This window comes from Pyrus communis, chromosome 4, assembly GCF_963583255.1.
Source record: "Pyrus communis chromosome 4, drPyrComm1.1, whole genome shotgun sequence".
NCBI lineage: Eukaryota > Viridiplantae > Streptophyta > Magnoliopsida > Rosales > Rosaceae > Pyrus > Pyrus communis.
Window position 1 is genome coordinate 10,939,447 of NC_084806.1, and position 15,177 is coordinate 10,954,623.

General features: G+C 37.6%; 2 protein-coding genes across 2 annotated transcripts; one reads left to right on the forward strand and one right to left on the reverse strand.

Moving 5' to 3' along the window:
• Window positions 1–1,854: 1,854 nt before the first annotated feature.
• Window positions 1,855–7,979, reverse strand: LOC137732220 (serine/threonine-protein kinase RUNKEL-like). Its single transcript, XM_068471520.1, has 10 exons — window positions 7,843–7,979; window positions 7,644–7,733; window positions 7,463–7,515; window positions 7,264–7,339; window positions 7,011–7,072; window positions 6,833–6,911; window positions 6,684–6,743; window positions 4,938–6,575; window positions 3,791–4,660; window positions 1,855–3,225 (listed from the first exon to the last, which is right to left on the reverse strand). Exons 1-10 carry the CDS (start codon window positions 7,888–7,890, stop codon window positions 2,113–2,115), a joined length of 4,089 nt encoding a protein of 1,362 aa, XP_068327621.1. The 5' UTR covers window positions 7,891–7,979; the 3' UTR covers window positions 1,855–2,112.
• Window positions 7,980–9,834: 1,855 nt separating this feature from the next.
• Window positions 9,835–10,998, forward strand: LOC137732676 (clathrin light chain 1-like). Its single transcript, XM_068471971.1, has 2 exons — window positions 9,835–9,900; window positions 10,651–10,998. Exons 1-2 carry the CDS (start codon window positions 9,835–9,837, stop codon window positions 10,996–10,998), a joined length of 414 nt encoding a protein of 137 aa, XP_068328072.1.
• The last annotated feature ends 4,179 nt before the right edge of the window (window positions 10,999–15,177 follow it).

Sequence of the window (15,177 nt, forward strand, 5' to 3'; positions counted from 1 at the left end):
AACAAACAATTACTAACTACTACTACAACTTACTGTTATTGTTCTTCATTTATAAGTGAGAGGTTTCAAGTTCGACTTAAATGGATAATGAAGATATTATATTTATGTTGAGTTCTAAGGCCATCAATTAAAAGAAATATTCAAATGATATGTTTTGGTGTGGACTTTTTTTTAACAAATGACAACATAATTTATACTAAATTCATCTACACTATGAATAAGGAAGAATTTTTGAACCCAAGAAGCGGCGAGATTGAAGAATCGGAACAATTCACCACTTTGATGCAACCTAATTGCAAACTCAAATTAAAATAAAAAATAAAAAAATAAAAAATGATGGAAGAGTTGATTGATGTCAAAATCTGTGAATCAAAAATGCTCATGTCGAAAAATTTAATAGTAAATCTTTCGTATAAAGATTTAATGAACCTTTCAACGCGTAGATCTTGCATAAAATTTTTAAAATGAGCACGTAGTATAAAACAACTTATTAGTAGTCTCCAGTAAACAACTATTGTCACACTAGGGTCAGTAAACAACTATTGTTACTTTAATATAAAGAAAATTTTAATGCGAAAGAAGAACAAACACCATGCTGCATCGGACATTATTGGCTCATAAAAAGGGCAAGAAGTAAAGGACAATTATATACACCCCACTAATGATTAGTCCTACCTTTTAGGGTGCGAGATACCTCCAACTTCCGGAAAAAAATGAAAGGAACAACTATATACCAACCCCCAACCCCTCCCTCCCTCCCTCCCCAAAAATCACGGGTCCGGCAAGAGCAGGTCAACAACTAGATTGATGATTGAATTGAACCATTCACCGACGAAGGATGTTCCAATCAAAGGAATTTCACAGGATCAAATCGAAACTTTGCAATGCTACACTAAAATTTTACTGGGGTCGGTGAACAACTACTGTTATTTTAACATAAAGAAAAATTTAATGTGAAAAATGAACAAAAACCATGCTACATCGGACATTATTGGCTCATAATGCAGAGATCTGCGATCAATGATGGATTAGAAAAGGGCAACAAGTCAAGGACAATTGTTCATACCAACTACGGATTAGTCCTATCTTTTAGGGTACGAGTTACCTCAAACTTCCGGAAAAAGAAGAAAGAAACAATTGTAATTTATATATCAAAGTTTGGTTTGTAATTTATATACCTCAAACTACGGATTTTTTTTTTTTTTTTTGGGTTCGTAGATGAAATCAAAGTTTGGTTTGTATTTGATTATTTCTTGAGAAATGTAACAGTCAGTTAGACACACTTATAAACAGTAATTAACTGTTGATGCATGTGAGCCTATTATGCATGCATCAAATATTTGCGTGAAATACAATAACCAGTGTCTAAGTGAAATATAATATTTACTATCTAATGTTATTCCTCTTCACTTGTTAGTGAAAAGTCTTAAGTTCGATTCTCGTCAAATGCAAATTTGAACCACATTATTCTGGCTAGTTTAAGGCTCGTTTGGATGTAATTTTAAAATAACTGAAAGTGCTTTTAGAGAAAATGTTTTTAAATTCCAAAAGCATTTGAAATGCTTTCTACAAGAAACACATCCAAACAAGCTCCTAGTGTAAGATTTAACCCACTCCCCCACCCCCTTAGCGTAGATAATATCGTTTGTTAAAAAAATAAAAAAGATGGGGTTGGGGAAGGATTCAGAACAAGCCTTGCCACAAAGGCCAGGAATTCACAACCTTTGTGTACCAGATTTCAATGTGGATTCGTTCATCCTTAATCGAACAACAATTTCGTACCACAAATAATCAGCATTTTGGGATGATTAACATATGAAGTTTTGATCGAATTGCAGTGAAGCAAATTCCAGAAAAAGATATATATCGAAAGAAATTGAAATCCAATGGAGATATAAGTCTGCAAAGATTATACAAGAAGCCAACCAGAGCTGGATTGGCCCTAACATAATGCAGAACAAATACTCACCTTCATGAGTTGTCGATTCTTTGTCAAGAACTCAGGAGAAGCCGATTGATTTGCATGCCAAAAGAAGAAATCGTTACACTCGAGAGATTATAATTGTGATGATACGAAAGAGGGAAAAGAAACGAGCATCTTGCCTCCACGGTTTACAGGCAGCGAGGCAGCCGTTGCAACTCCACAGCCACATGGAAAGCAGCAGTGGCTAAAACAGGCATACCTGAACCTTTAAGCTCAGAAACAATGCCTTCAATTCTTGAGATCTCGGGCATAGATATCGACAGTATCATTGCGTGTAACAAATATTGCCTACAAGAATAACCGAGGGCATGCAGCACCCGCTGCACCAATAGGTGAGATGTGCCTCTACGCCAAGACTCGAGGACTGCAGTAATTTTTGGAAGATTAGTTAGCAGACCAGCAGTGGCCTCCCTTGGAGCTGCCTTGAGCAACAAGACAACGCATTCTGAAGCTAGATCTGCCACATTTACTCCGTGGGATCTACTCAACTCTAGTAAGACGCCAACATTGCTGCCGAAGTCCATGATATCTCTAATGCCTTGTTGCTGATCAGCACCGCTTGCCTCGGAAGATGCATCACCTAGAAGAGCAGGTTCTTTTGAATAGATGAAGCCTTTTCTACCATTCACTGACCGTAGAAGGAAAGCCCTGCATAAGCCAAGGGTTGGTTCCAGAAAATCTTCCATATCTTTTGCACACACAAACTCTAGAAGGTTTCCTGTTTTCCGAACTACCTTCAGTTGAGAAAGCAACTTGGTTTCCATTTCAGGTGCTGATGTCAGAGCCAGACATAGCATGACATTATTCACATTTGCACTTGAGAGATCGCCGAGCAAAAACTCAAAGCATTGCGAGACTATCTTAAGATCTAGAATGTCTGCAATTTTGATGTAATTAAGTTCAATAAGCATCACTAGAAGCTTTTGTGCGTACAAGGGAATCGGATCTTCATCTTCAATTAAGGATGGGTAAAGAGGAAGAAAATTCTTATTGGAAATGGATTCCAGTTCATTGGACCTTTGCTGATTTTCAGATTGTTCATTCAGAAAAATTACCATCACGTCAAACAAAATTTTCAAGCACAGACACCTGGCATCACCATCCTTGTTACCCTTATAAAGAACAGCCAAACTGGGGAGAACTTCATGAATAAAAACGTCAGGGCTTTCAAGAATTACATGTGACTCCTCTGAGACAGACTCAAGAATTCGAAGAAGGGTAATCTGGAAGTCATCCCTGCCCTGGAAATCAATAGTAATTTATTTATCAGTATCAACGTCACCATATTACGTTTTCTTTCTGTTGATGTACAGAAGTGGACCAACTTAGATCTGACTGTTAAACCACACAAACACACAAGAAAACATTAATCTGTTACCACTTCTCATCATAAGTTGGGACTATAACTGCCTTTCACTCCACATAGTATAAATGTACTAGAAGTCCAAGCTAATGCACTTTTATGCCTTAGCCCTCCGCATGTCAACTTAAAAGCTAATGAGTCTATTACTAGTGATTTATTTAGAATATAAATGGCATGTTGTATAGCGGAAGTGATCAGGTTGTCACTTGCTCAAGCATTTTAACAACCTATAACAACCTGGGATCACTTGCCGAGACACAGTACCTAAGCACCGGGCAAGTTACATAACATCCCAAGTTCCAATAACTAACAGTTAGCTCATCTAATCACACAGAACCATTTAGTATTACTAATTTATCATATCATAATTATAAGCATCGTGATAGCAACAAGAAGACTAGCAATGACTATAAATAACACAGAATGGTTAGGCTGCCACCCACCTGAAATGGTGTCTCCACAAGCTTCATTAGATTTGCCAACTGCTGCAGGACCTGTTCACCCACCACCTTGCGCTTAAAAGACAAGCTCCGAAGAAGATGGAGAACTACAGGAAACATATAAACATTGGTCTTTGGAGCAGCTCTACCGTTAAGGGGAGATTGATACCCATGGCGCCTGCCTCCCATCGTTTTCTGAATATCTCCAGTAATCGTATCCAGTAAACTGGGTATAGTAGACGCCATAACACACAAAGATGTCTCTAAACACTGCTGCACATAATGGTCCTTCTCTTTCACCAGCCTGTCCACCACAGAAAGCAACTTGGCATGGCAAAAAAAATGTGGCAGCCACCTCCTACTGCTCTTACAAAGAAGAGCAACGAAAACAAGTGCCTTTCCCTTCAAAACCTCACTTCCCTGATCAATAAGAGACACTAAACTTGGGACAAGATTCTTATCCTCCATCAGTGGGAGGAGATACCTGCCAACATTCGTTAACATATGACTTCCAAGCATGGCCATGTTTAAGAGGTTTAAGCTTATTTGCTGCTCACGCAGACTGCCCTTCACAAGTGCTGATGCTATTTCCTTTAAAGAGAGCTTCTCTATTACTGGTTGAATGCTAGGTGGATTAAAACGAACCAGACGGACCAAGCATGATCCTGCTGTGAGCCTGATGCTCTCCTGTTTTCCAGCAGCCCTGTATAAATAGCATAGGTTATTAATCATGTCCTGGCTAGTCAAACGAGCTGCCCAGGGCCCTGCTTGACTGCAAATATTTTCTATCGTCCTCAATGCATATAATTGAGTTAGATCGTCCTCTCCTTTTCGTAAAATTGATGAAACCAATGAAAGCAATGCATTTGACACCTGCCCCAAGGAGAATAACTTATCAGTGACAAAAAGAAAGGGTAAGTACTCAAGGACATCCAGTAGTAACAGTTCTCTTGGTAGAACATATTTTTAAGTTCCAATTGATGAGGAAACAAAAAATGATAGTTGTACAAGAGCACATACATATATAATATACCACTAAACCTTTTACTCGGTTAAGAGTAAAGTACAGACTATTAGAGTATAACAGTCAATCTTTCTTTGAACAGGAGCATATGCAACAAGTTGCAATATTTATATTTATGACACTAACCTGCCACCCAGATGTGGACCGGCTTTCCTTTGATGGACATTCTACTGGATTGTTGTCTGCATGATCAATTTGGGTGGATATATAGAATAGTAACTCACCCAAAGCAGCCATAGAAAACCTCCTCACCTTTTCCTGCTTGTCTCTAAGGCCATCAGCAAGTGAACCCAAAATTCCCGAATCTGCCAAATCATCTTGAATAAAAGTAGAATGTCGAATCAACAAACCAACCAGTGAAGCAAGTTGGACACGTAAAGCCAAAGCCTTGGACAGCCGGAGCATTTTAACCAGCAGAAGCATGATAGGTCCATTGGTCAAGATATTTGCAGCATCGGCATTATTGCTTAACATCTCAAGGTATCTAATTACATTTTGCTTCTCACCAATGCTACTATTCCCATTAAAAATGGCTATAATCTTACTACTGAGTGCATCCAACTGCTCTTTAGAGATCTTCACAAAGTCAGAGGCTTGCAGTGCCTCAAAGGGAAGAGGAGGAATTACCTCCGAGCTTTTATCAGATTTTCTGGTGGGCATCACGGGTCTGACTGAGAGATCTGATGGATGCCAAAGAACTTGTGAAAGGTTACTTGGAGATTTTGAAGAATCATAGTCAACTGCCGATCCTGAACCTTCTTTAAATCTCTGATTTTTAATTTGAGGACTGGCACTGGGTGGAATTGCAGCCATTTCAATATTCTGGGGAGATGGTTCCTGATTATGAACTTTGGATTCATCTGAGGCAGGTGTACTAACCACAGGCAGGGCATCCGAATGGTTCAAGTTGTTTCCCATCTCTTCCATTTTACCCTGGTGCTGACTTGAAAATTTGTTATCAGGTGTACAACCTTGGATATCGGACCCATCAGATTCATCCTGTGTGTCTTCTTCTGCGCTCTCATTAAAGTCAAGTTCCATATCCGTGTTCTCAATTTTGACTTCAGAACTATTAGTAGACACCGGCCTGCGGTAGTTTTCCTTCTCATTTTCCCTCTGCAGGTTCTGTTTTGCGATTCTTGAGAGCCTCAAAAGATTCACACCCCTAGTGGCACAAGAAGGACCCTTTTGGTTTTCATCAACCACTCTGCCAGAAACCTTTGCTTGAGTTCTGCGGCCTCCAGGTGTCCCCTTTACTGGAGTCTCATGACCTTTTGCTCCTAAAACAGAATTCTCATCCTGCTTAAAAGTTCCTTTAACATCATTTTGGCGATATTTAGGAGTTCTGATTTGGGAAGATTTATCCCCATTGCGCTCTGACAGACATGGCTTAGCATGTTGCTCTAGCATATTATCAAAAGCAGGCTGAGGAGGCAGAGGCACTATAGTTAACTTAGTCCCCCAAAAAGCATGACCACAAAGTTCAAGCCACTGTATTCTTTCTGCCGGATCCTTTATGAGTAAAGAATTTATGAGATTGACAAAAGGACGGCTAGGAGTGCCAGGTAGAGGCGGTGTTGGATCTGAGATAATGGATTTTACCAGCTGAGTAAACTCCCTACCAACAAAAGGAGGCCTCCCAGCATAGCACTCATACAGTACACAACCAAGGGCCCAGAAGTCAGATGCATACGAATGAACACCCCCTTCTTCAAACAGCTCAGGAGCCATATAACAAGGTGTTCCGCGTTTTGCTTGCGGCAACTAAACATGTACAACAAAGGAAAGCTACATTAGTATTCTCATATTTTCTAATTACATTCAGATTACTTTATCCAAAAGATTTTCACATGTTGGGATAAGATAACCTACAGAAGAAGAAGGGATTTGTGATATGTCGCTCAATTTTCTCGCCAATCCAAAATCGCATAGCTGCATTGTGCAAACATACAAGTTCAGATGAAGAGAAAAAACATAAAACAATCGAGAAAAATATGCAAGGAAAACAGCCTTCCTTATACCTTTGTACGGCCATTCTCATCCAACAGGATATTTGATGGTTTCAAGTCACAGTATATGATTCCCCTTGAGTGTAAAAACCTAACACAAAGTGAACATTCCGAAAACATGAATTAAATGAAGTAAAGAAATAGAGACTTATAAGAAGAACAAAAAAATGAAGCAATTCAAGATTCTTACAGCAAAGCTCTAACAAGGTCACACCCAAGGTCATGAATCGACTCTTCAGGTAGCTGTTTATCCTACATTTCCATACATTATCAGTATTAGAGTTCTAAAAACACCGAATCATCTTCGATAAAACATTAGCAGTTTAGCACCATTCTAAGACCAACCAAATTCGCAATAATTCCGTCTTACACAAAAAAAATAAATAAATCCCCAAGCTCTACACATTACTTTGATGCGAAGCGCAGACTAAGTGATCAATTACCTGGTTTAATAGTGTCATCAAATTGCCCCCAACGCAATACTCCAAAACCAACCACAAGTGAGCAGAAGTTTCATACCTGCATTTAATAGCGGCACACAAAAAAGGAAATACACAAATACACAACTCAATTGTTAGCTCAAATTAAATAAAAACGAGTATCGAAATTACACAAGCAAATATCGGACAAAAGAATTCTTACCACCAGTAAAACTTGAGGATATTTTGATGATCTAGAGTGTGAAGAATCTTCACCTGCACCAAATGCAGAACTCTATAACCTAAATCGTCTTCGAATTTGAATTAACCAAACCAAATTTAAACCCTACAATGCTAAATCCGAATTTTGTTTCTTAGTTTGCTTACTGAACTTAATTACTTACTTCTTGCAGAAGCTTGCTCTTCTGCGATTTCTCGACGCTCTTAATCGCGAAGTACTCGATGGTCTTCTTCTTCCTCCCCTTGTACACAGTCTGCAAATCCAACAGCAATCCGATTAATTAAGCAACTAATTGAACTTAAAATCGTCGCATCGGAGAGTTCGGAGATGAAGACGCGAACGAGCTTGTGAATCAATCTTACCGAGCATTTTCCGCGGCCAATGGCTTCGTAGACGTGGTACTGGTTCATCTCTGAGCTTTGCTTCCTAGGGTTTGCAGATTTGAAATTTTAGAGAGAGAGAGAGAGAGAGAGAGAGAGAGAGAGAGAGAGAGAGAGAGGGATTAGGCTTTTGGATTGGGGACGAAAGGTCAAATGTTTGGTACAAGGGAATGAGCGGGAATGTGGATTTACATTTAAAATAAACGAGGATATTGTAGACAGGCGAGAGAGTGCGCTTTCCGGGTTTAAGGTTTGAGTTGTCTCCAAACGGTGTATTTCCACCCTTTTCATTTTTAAATTTTGATGGGATGCAGTATGACTGCCACGTGTCCATCTTGACCGTTGGTAGTAATCCAAGGGCTAAAGCTTGGCCACCTGTTTAATAGGTTAATTTGAACTGTTTTTGGGTCGTGGAAATTTTTAGGAGTAATGTTATTCATACTATGTTTTTATATCATATTTCTATATCACCTTAGGTGACATCTGTGGACAGCCACATCATTTGAAAAATTTACAGACCCCAAGGAAAGGAAGGAGAAAGACTCCTTGTATACCATAATCATCATTTAATTAACTAGTTTTTCTTAATTATTAGTTTATTAAATAATGAACTAAATTTAAAAATCTGATTAATTCAAATGATGTGGTTGTCTACATCAAATGCCACATAAGGGGTATGAAAATGTGGTACAAAAACATGATATGAATAGCATTACTCATTTTTTAGATTGTTGGTTCGTGTAATTTTATTTTATTTTTTCTCTTCACGCCCCACTTTCTTTCACAATGTATGGATATATTGTAGTATCCCACATCGGTGGGGTGAGGGTTGGTCCCTGGCCTTATATGTACATGTTCATCTCTTCCTAGCATGATGTGTTTTAGGTAGTGAGGTTCTCTTGCCCAAAAACAAATCTGTGAGACTGCGAAACAGACAATATCGCGCTACGGCAGAGGCTGGGATGTGACATATATTGTAGTTTAATTTTATTTTTCGGTAACAATATTGTAGTTTACTTTTAATTTTTAAACTCTCGTATTAGTTTCTTTAGTAACACCTCACTCTCTTTTAAAATAATGTGATTTGTTAATTGTTTAAGTCCAGCCACAGTTCGATCTTCTACCAAATTTGAAATTGCATTGCATTTTACAAGTTGCTAAAGTACTGGTTTGATACTAAGGTGCTTTTATAAAAAGTGGGTATCAAAAAACGTTGAGCTCAAAAAGGTGTTTGGTAAACACTTAAAAACAGCTTATTTTCACAGTTTTGGATGAAAAAGCTGAAAACGTGAAGCAGCAAAAATGAGCTTTGAAAGATCAGCTTCTTTTCGCGAAAACACAGATGAATAGTGTTCATTAAATGAAACTTCCAAATTCCGAATGTCACGCCCCGATCCCGATAAACGTCGAAAATCGACATGTGGCCAAGGAAAAAAAATAACATTCATTGAATAATATACCCCATACAGAATAAAATATTTTAACTGCAACCCAAACTAAAACGAAGGTGGCTACGTTCTTCACAATCTATTTACAAATATACACATCCCAAAAAGAAGCATAATCTTTGCTTTACTAAGGACAAGTTTGAGGTGCTCAAAAGAAGGTCCCAAAATAAGGTACAAGATAAGATATAGAGGTAACCTAGCACTCCAAATCTCTGATAACTGTACTGCTACCCTACTTACGAGCCTCTCGAAGTCTACTCAGACTTGTTACCCGTAAGATCAGTGCCTACACCATCGGAATGGTGCACCGGTAAACAACAACCCGGATAAGTTACAAAACTTGTGTGAGCGACAAATAATACAAAGTATATGATACAATGATAATACCAGCTATCATTCACAATTTATAAACCTTGAATATAATTCATTCATAAGAAATCACTACCAAACCTTGCAAACTCCGAATGAGTAACACATACATCCAAAGACTTTTCTAAATCAACACTCAAAAGTTCTCAAAGCCACAATGACGACTACATTCAAACTAGAGTTAGAGAGACGTCGTTCGGCCGAAGCCTACGCAAGTAACCAAGTAGGTAGTGACCCCCCAAAGCGGATTAACCAAGCAGAGTCATCCTTGAGAAAGTAACCAAGTAGGTAGTGAACCCCCAAAACAGATTAACCAAGCAGAGTCACCCCTTCAACTATTAAGAAGTGATCACCCAATGCGAATTAACCAAGCATGATCACCTCTAAATGTGTATGGCCATGCCTAGGATATAAGGATCGCCCAACGCGGATTAACCAAGCGCGATCCATAAATAGTATGGACCCCTTACATGGATTAACCAAGCAGGACCATCCATGTACCATTACTACGTGGTGCAGACTTAGTGTCGCCTAACCCCATGACACTAGGGTAACAGTCCTTTACAATCCCTCATTTTTATCAAACCATCAAATATATAATCCAAAACACAATCCATCACAGTTCAAATATCCAATTCACATAATGTTTCATAAATAGATCGATGGCAACTTAATAACAACAATTATTTAGCATAAGACCTATTTTAAGAATCCATGGTGTAATCACAAAGCTTATTAGTCCGAAAGATTTCAAAGTATTAATCATATCACATAGATTAAAATAACTCACATGAGATCTACACTAACGCACTCAAGCATGGAATTCAAGGCATCAAGCTCTGTCACCGCCTAAAACAAAGCACAAATCCACATTTAGGTTTCTCTCGATAAATTCACATACCCAAAACTCTCATAAGTCTCCCACAACGACATTTAATGAGGAATCGAACTGTTGTATTTTGGCATTTCTCAGCTGTTCCTAGCTAATCAAGAGAAGTTTCATGCTGAGGTAGACAAGAAGTACTGGAAGGCAATTGCGGACCTCATCCCCAATGAGGTGCCATCAATAGAGAAGAGAGAGAAGAAAGATATGGAAAAGAAACCATCCATTATTGTTGTCCAAGGTCTAAAGCTTGGAAAGCCAATCGAGCTTTTGAGGATGAGGCATATACTTTTAAAATTGAAGCATAATACACCTCCCCACCTTAAGCTTTCACCTCCAGCCCCATCTCCCACCAAGGATGCAAAATCGAGTACTTCTACTCCCCCGAAGGCTGCAGTTGTGGCGACTATCCCCAAGGTTGTAGTAGCTGCTTCGTAATTTGCCTGGCGTTCTTTGTTAGGCTTATTTTGTAGAAACCATGTACTTCCATTACAACATTGTGGAGTTTTTCTTCTTTAGTTGAACATTTCCTGATGGGTATATTCCGTTAGATTTTGTGTTTCATATGTACAAATGCGAGTCAGAAAATGCATAATAAACTCTATATTTTACGTTAAATTTTCATCTAATGGTTGAACTAATCATTTGAATTGGATTAAATTAATGGCACATCTAGTATTATACAATTTTGGTCATTTCAGACAGTCACATCTGTTTTACATAAAAGTTTACCAAACACTATAATACTACTTTTTTCTTTCTAAAAGCACTTTTACAAAAAAAAGTTTACCAAACACTATGCTGCTTTATTTCACGCAGCTGCTTATTCTCACAACACAACAGAAACAGTTTTTTTTCAAAGCACAACAATACCAAACCAGCCCAAAGTCCAACCATTTTCATTTTGTGTTTTTATAGTTCAAATTTCATTTTGATTTAAGTTTTAGATATTAATTCATAAGTTTTCATTTGTATTTAAGCTTCTTCTATTTTTTTTTCCCTCAATTTTTAAATCGAAGTTCCTAAAATACTCTAGATTTAACAACAACAACAACAACAACAAAAAAAAAAAAACAACGTTAGTGAAAAGGAGCAATGGTGTAACACATTGTTAAGTTCAATGACTAAATAAAATAATATGAGAGTTTAGGAACTAAAGTTAAACTATGACTAAAATTCAAAGACCATTACTATAATTAAGCATACAAATTTAGGGAAAACTAATGAAAAGGGTTTGAAAACTTTGAGTTTTAACGAAAATGACAAAATAAAGGGTAAAGTAAATAGTATCAGGATTGACTTTTTAGTGTAAAAATGTGGTTCTTCGTTAAAGTGAACAGTACTAAGAGTTTTTCGTTAAAGTTCCCTATAATTTATGTACTTGTTATTTTGTCTTTTTGTAAATTAGCGTTATTTATTTCATAAACTAGTACGTGTTTTGTTATAAGAATTGTTATTATTGCAGGATACGAAGATAATTGTAGATGGTAGGTTGGGTGTGCTTGTGGACATGTTTTCCAATGTGCTGGGAATAAGGGCACATGCATCATATGCCATTATCCAAGTGAAGGGACACGTGAAATGAAAAACTTCCCTCCATTTTCATGATAACATATAGCGTACCGCCCCCTATTCCAAGCACATTGAAAAATCTCTAGTGATTGTGGTTTTAACTTCTAACCAAAGAAGTGAAATTGTTCTGCTTTTGAGTAAAGAAAAAATAGTTGGTAGAGCTAACGTCATCAAGGAATTACCTAGTGTGGCCAAATGTTGCACTTTCCGTGGGATGTCGCCCTGCATTTTCCCCTAATCTTTTGTACATGTATCCCCATTGTACACTAGTTTGAAACATGTTGAAAGGTTTTTATCTTGTCATCATGTAGCTGAGTCAAGCCCATTAACATTGAAAACAACCCGAAATAGTAATTTTATAGTCACAAATGAATGAAATGGAAAGGAATTATGAGTGCCCCTTATGCGAAGTTTGACTGCTTATACACTTGAAAATGAATTTTATATGGAACTGATTTGCTGTGCAAGAAATGAAATGGAGAATTCAAAATTGTGATGGTGTCAAGTTACGGAAAGACCTTTAGGTGTTGAATGCTCATTTAATTAATTATATTGACGTTAATAACTTTTCCAATGAGGACTTTCCAATCTCTTCTTTCTTTCGTGATGGTTAGTCGGATGTCAATAAGGTAAGAACTGTTATTACAGAAAACTTGGTAAAAAAAATAATCAATTGGCATGCTGGGACTATTGGTGCTGGAGAGGACAAACTTATATGGGAATGCAATTCAAATGGAACTTTCAGCGTAAAGACAACTTATAATGTGTTATATGATTGTGAAAGAAGGCTTGTTTTTTATTGGATTGGAATTTGGATTCTCAAAATTCCCCCAAAACTTAAGTTCTTTCTCTAGCTCATTGGTTAAGGCAGGTTACTTACCAATGAGCAAAGAACCAAAAGAAACCTAACTGTGGATTCTTCTCGCAATCTTTGTTCTTAGCCTTTGAAAACTATCCACATATTCTAAAGGAATATAGCATAGCTCAATGCATTTGGGATATTTTGCGGGTTCCATGTCAGTTGCGCAATACTTTTAATTTGGACTTGAAAGCCTGGATGTTGGCTAATGTGACGTCCAATGCAATGTAGTCTGACAAGATAGCATGGAATTATTTGTTGTCCTTGCTTGTTGGTATATCTGGAAATGGAGGAATCATTAGATTTTTGATGTTGAAAAATCCCTCCCTAGTGATCCTAAAAAGGTTATTCTTGGAGCTGCTTCTGAATCGTTGGATTCACTTTTAAAAATTAGAAAGCCACTTTCTTGGATGCATGTTATGTTGAAGTGGGAGCCTTCTATTATTGGATGGCACAAGCTGAATGTGGATGGCTATAGAAAAATGGTTTCGAGCAAGATCAGTGCTAGAAGAATTCTCCCTGACCATAATGGTGATTGAATGGGAGGTTTCTTTATTAATCTAGGGCAATGGCAGATTATAGAAGCTGAAGTTTGGGGATTGTATTTTGGGCTCTAGCTTGTTATTGAAAAGCATATCTAAGTTAATCGTTGAGATGAACTCTTCCTCTGCTGTATTATTGTTGAACCAATTTGTGGAAGATACTTTTCACCCCTTGCTACCCCTTTGAAGAATTGTAGGGATTTGATGAGATGAATTGCGCATTATGAGCTAAAGCATATTTTTAGGGAATTGAACAATGTTACAGATCAACTAGCCAAATGGAACTATAATTTGGACCTTGGTTTGTATTCTTTTCAGCTTCCTCCCCAATGGCTTCTGCAACATTTAACAGATGATCTTGTAGGTTCCCTATGGGCCACTCAATTGTTATTAATATTATGTCTTAGTTTCGTCTGGGATGTCTTCACCCCCTCTATTCACAAAAAAAAAAGCCACAAAACAACTACAAGAAGTAGCAGACGTAGCCACAAAGCTTAGCATTACCACGATTATCACCAAAACAATTACCAAAACACAAGTCCAGAAATAGACCTATAGAGACCATGCGAAGATGGGGGCGAACCAACACATACTTTATTGGTCAAACGATAAATCCAAAATAATCATCAACTCTGAATACCTTGCATCAGATATCCATTTATCATCGAAAATGTGATGGGGGGCGGACAAAGGAAAAGAGGAAACAATGGTGAACTTAGTGGTTGAGGAGTAATATAGTAAACTTTTTTTTTTTTTTTTTTTAGAATTATTTTTTTCTTTTTCTATTTTCGGTTTTGGTGAGTGAGCGTGCAACAGATGGAGAGAGAGAGAGAGAGAGAGAGAGAGAGAGAGAGAGAGAGTAAAAAAATAAAAGAAATTTGATATTAAATTTTTGCCTAAGAAAAATGTTTTAGTCTACGATATAATCCAACACTGCACCAAATATTTTGTTATTCTTAGAGTATCTCTAGTGGAGTTTCTAAATAGAGTCCTTACCACATTATACCACCATATGTCTTTAAATTTAGGAACTTTGTGTCTTCTAGCGGGGTGGAGCTCCGGTCCCTATAGTATAGGAATTGGCCGGAGTACTCGAAATTTCCTCACATTTAAGGACTATATAGAGGGACAACTTTGAGTGGGGATGGAGGCCCACCCAGGTGAAAGGTTGCATGCTTCTTCCAAATATTGGGTTTGAATGATATTGCAGCTCATCCACTTGCTCCAGCAGTGCGGGTGGATGCTAGTCGCCAGACAACTGTTGATGCATTTGCAGGCTGGATCCCACATATTTCTTTTCTTCTATTATAAATAAACGGTCCATATTTAACTTAGAGTTTTTAATTATATAGTCTTCAAATTTAGAGTTTATACTATCGAGACTTTTTCACTGGAGATAATATTCTTTTAAGGACTCAAAGATTCTCTTTGGTACCTAAATAAGTCTTCAAAGGTGGTGGTGGAAGTTCCTAAATAGGGACTCCCATTAGAGAAGTTTTTATCCTGCTTAATCCAAACCAAGCTAGTCCAACTTAAACTTTAATCTAGTTGAAAATAGTTTGGTACAGTAAAAACATTAAGTGGATGGAAAGGACTACATTCGTAACGGAGGTTTACAAAATGTACGGAATCAGCTAAATAATC

Bases quoted from the DNA above. Each gene is read 5' to 3' on its own strand.
- LOC137732220 (XM_068471520.1), bottom strand. From the start codon at position 7,890: ATGAACCAGTACCACGTCTACGAAGCCATTGGCCGCGGAAAATGCTCG. The intron at 6,576-6,683 runs GTAGGTTATCTT...GTACATGTTTAG, and splicing joins CACAAATCCCTTCTTCTTCT to TTGCCGCAAGCAAAACGCGG. The intron at 3,226-3,790 runs GTGGGTGGCAGC...ATTGATTTCCAG, and splicing joins TTGTGGAGACACCATTTCAG to GGCAGGGATGACTTCCAGAT.
- LOC137732676 (XM_068471971.1), top strand. From the start codon at position 9,835: ATGACGACTACATTCAAACTAGAGTTAGAGAGACGTCGTTCGGCCGAA. The intron at 9,901-10,650 runs GTAGGTAGTGAC...GGCATTTCTCAG, and splicing joins AAGCCTACGCAAGTAACCAA to CTGTTCCTAGCTAATCAAGA.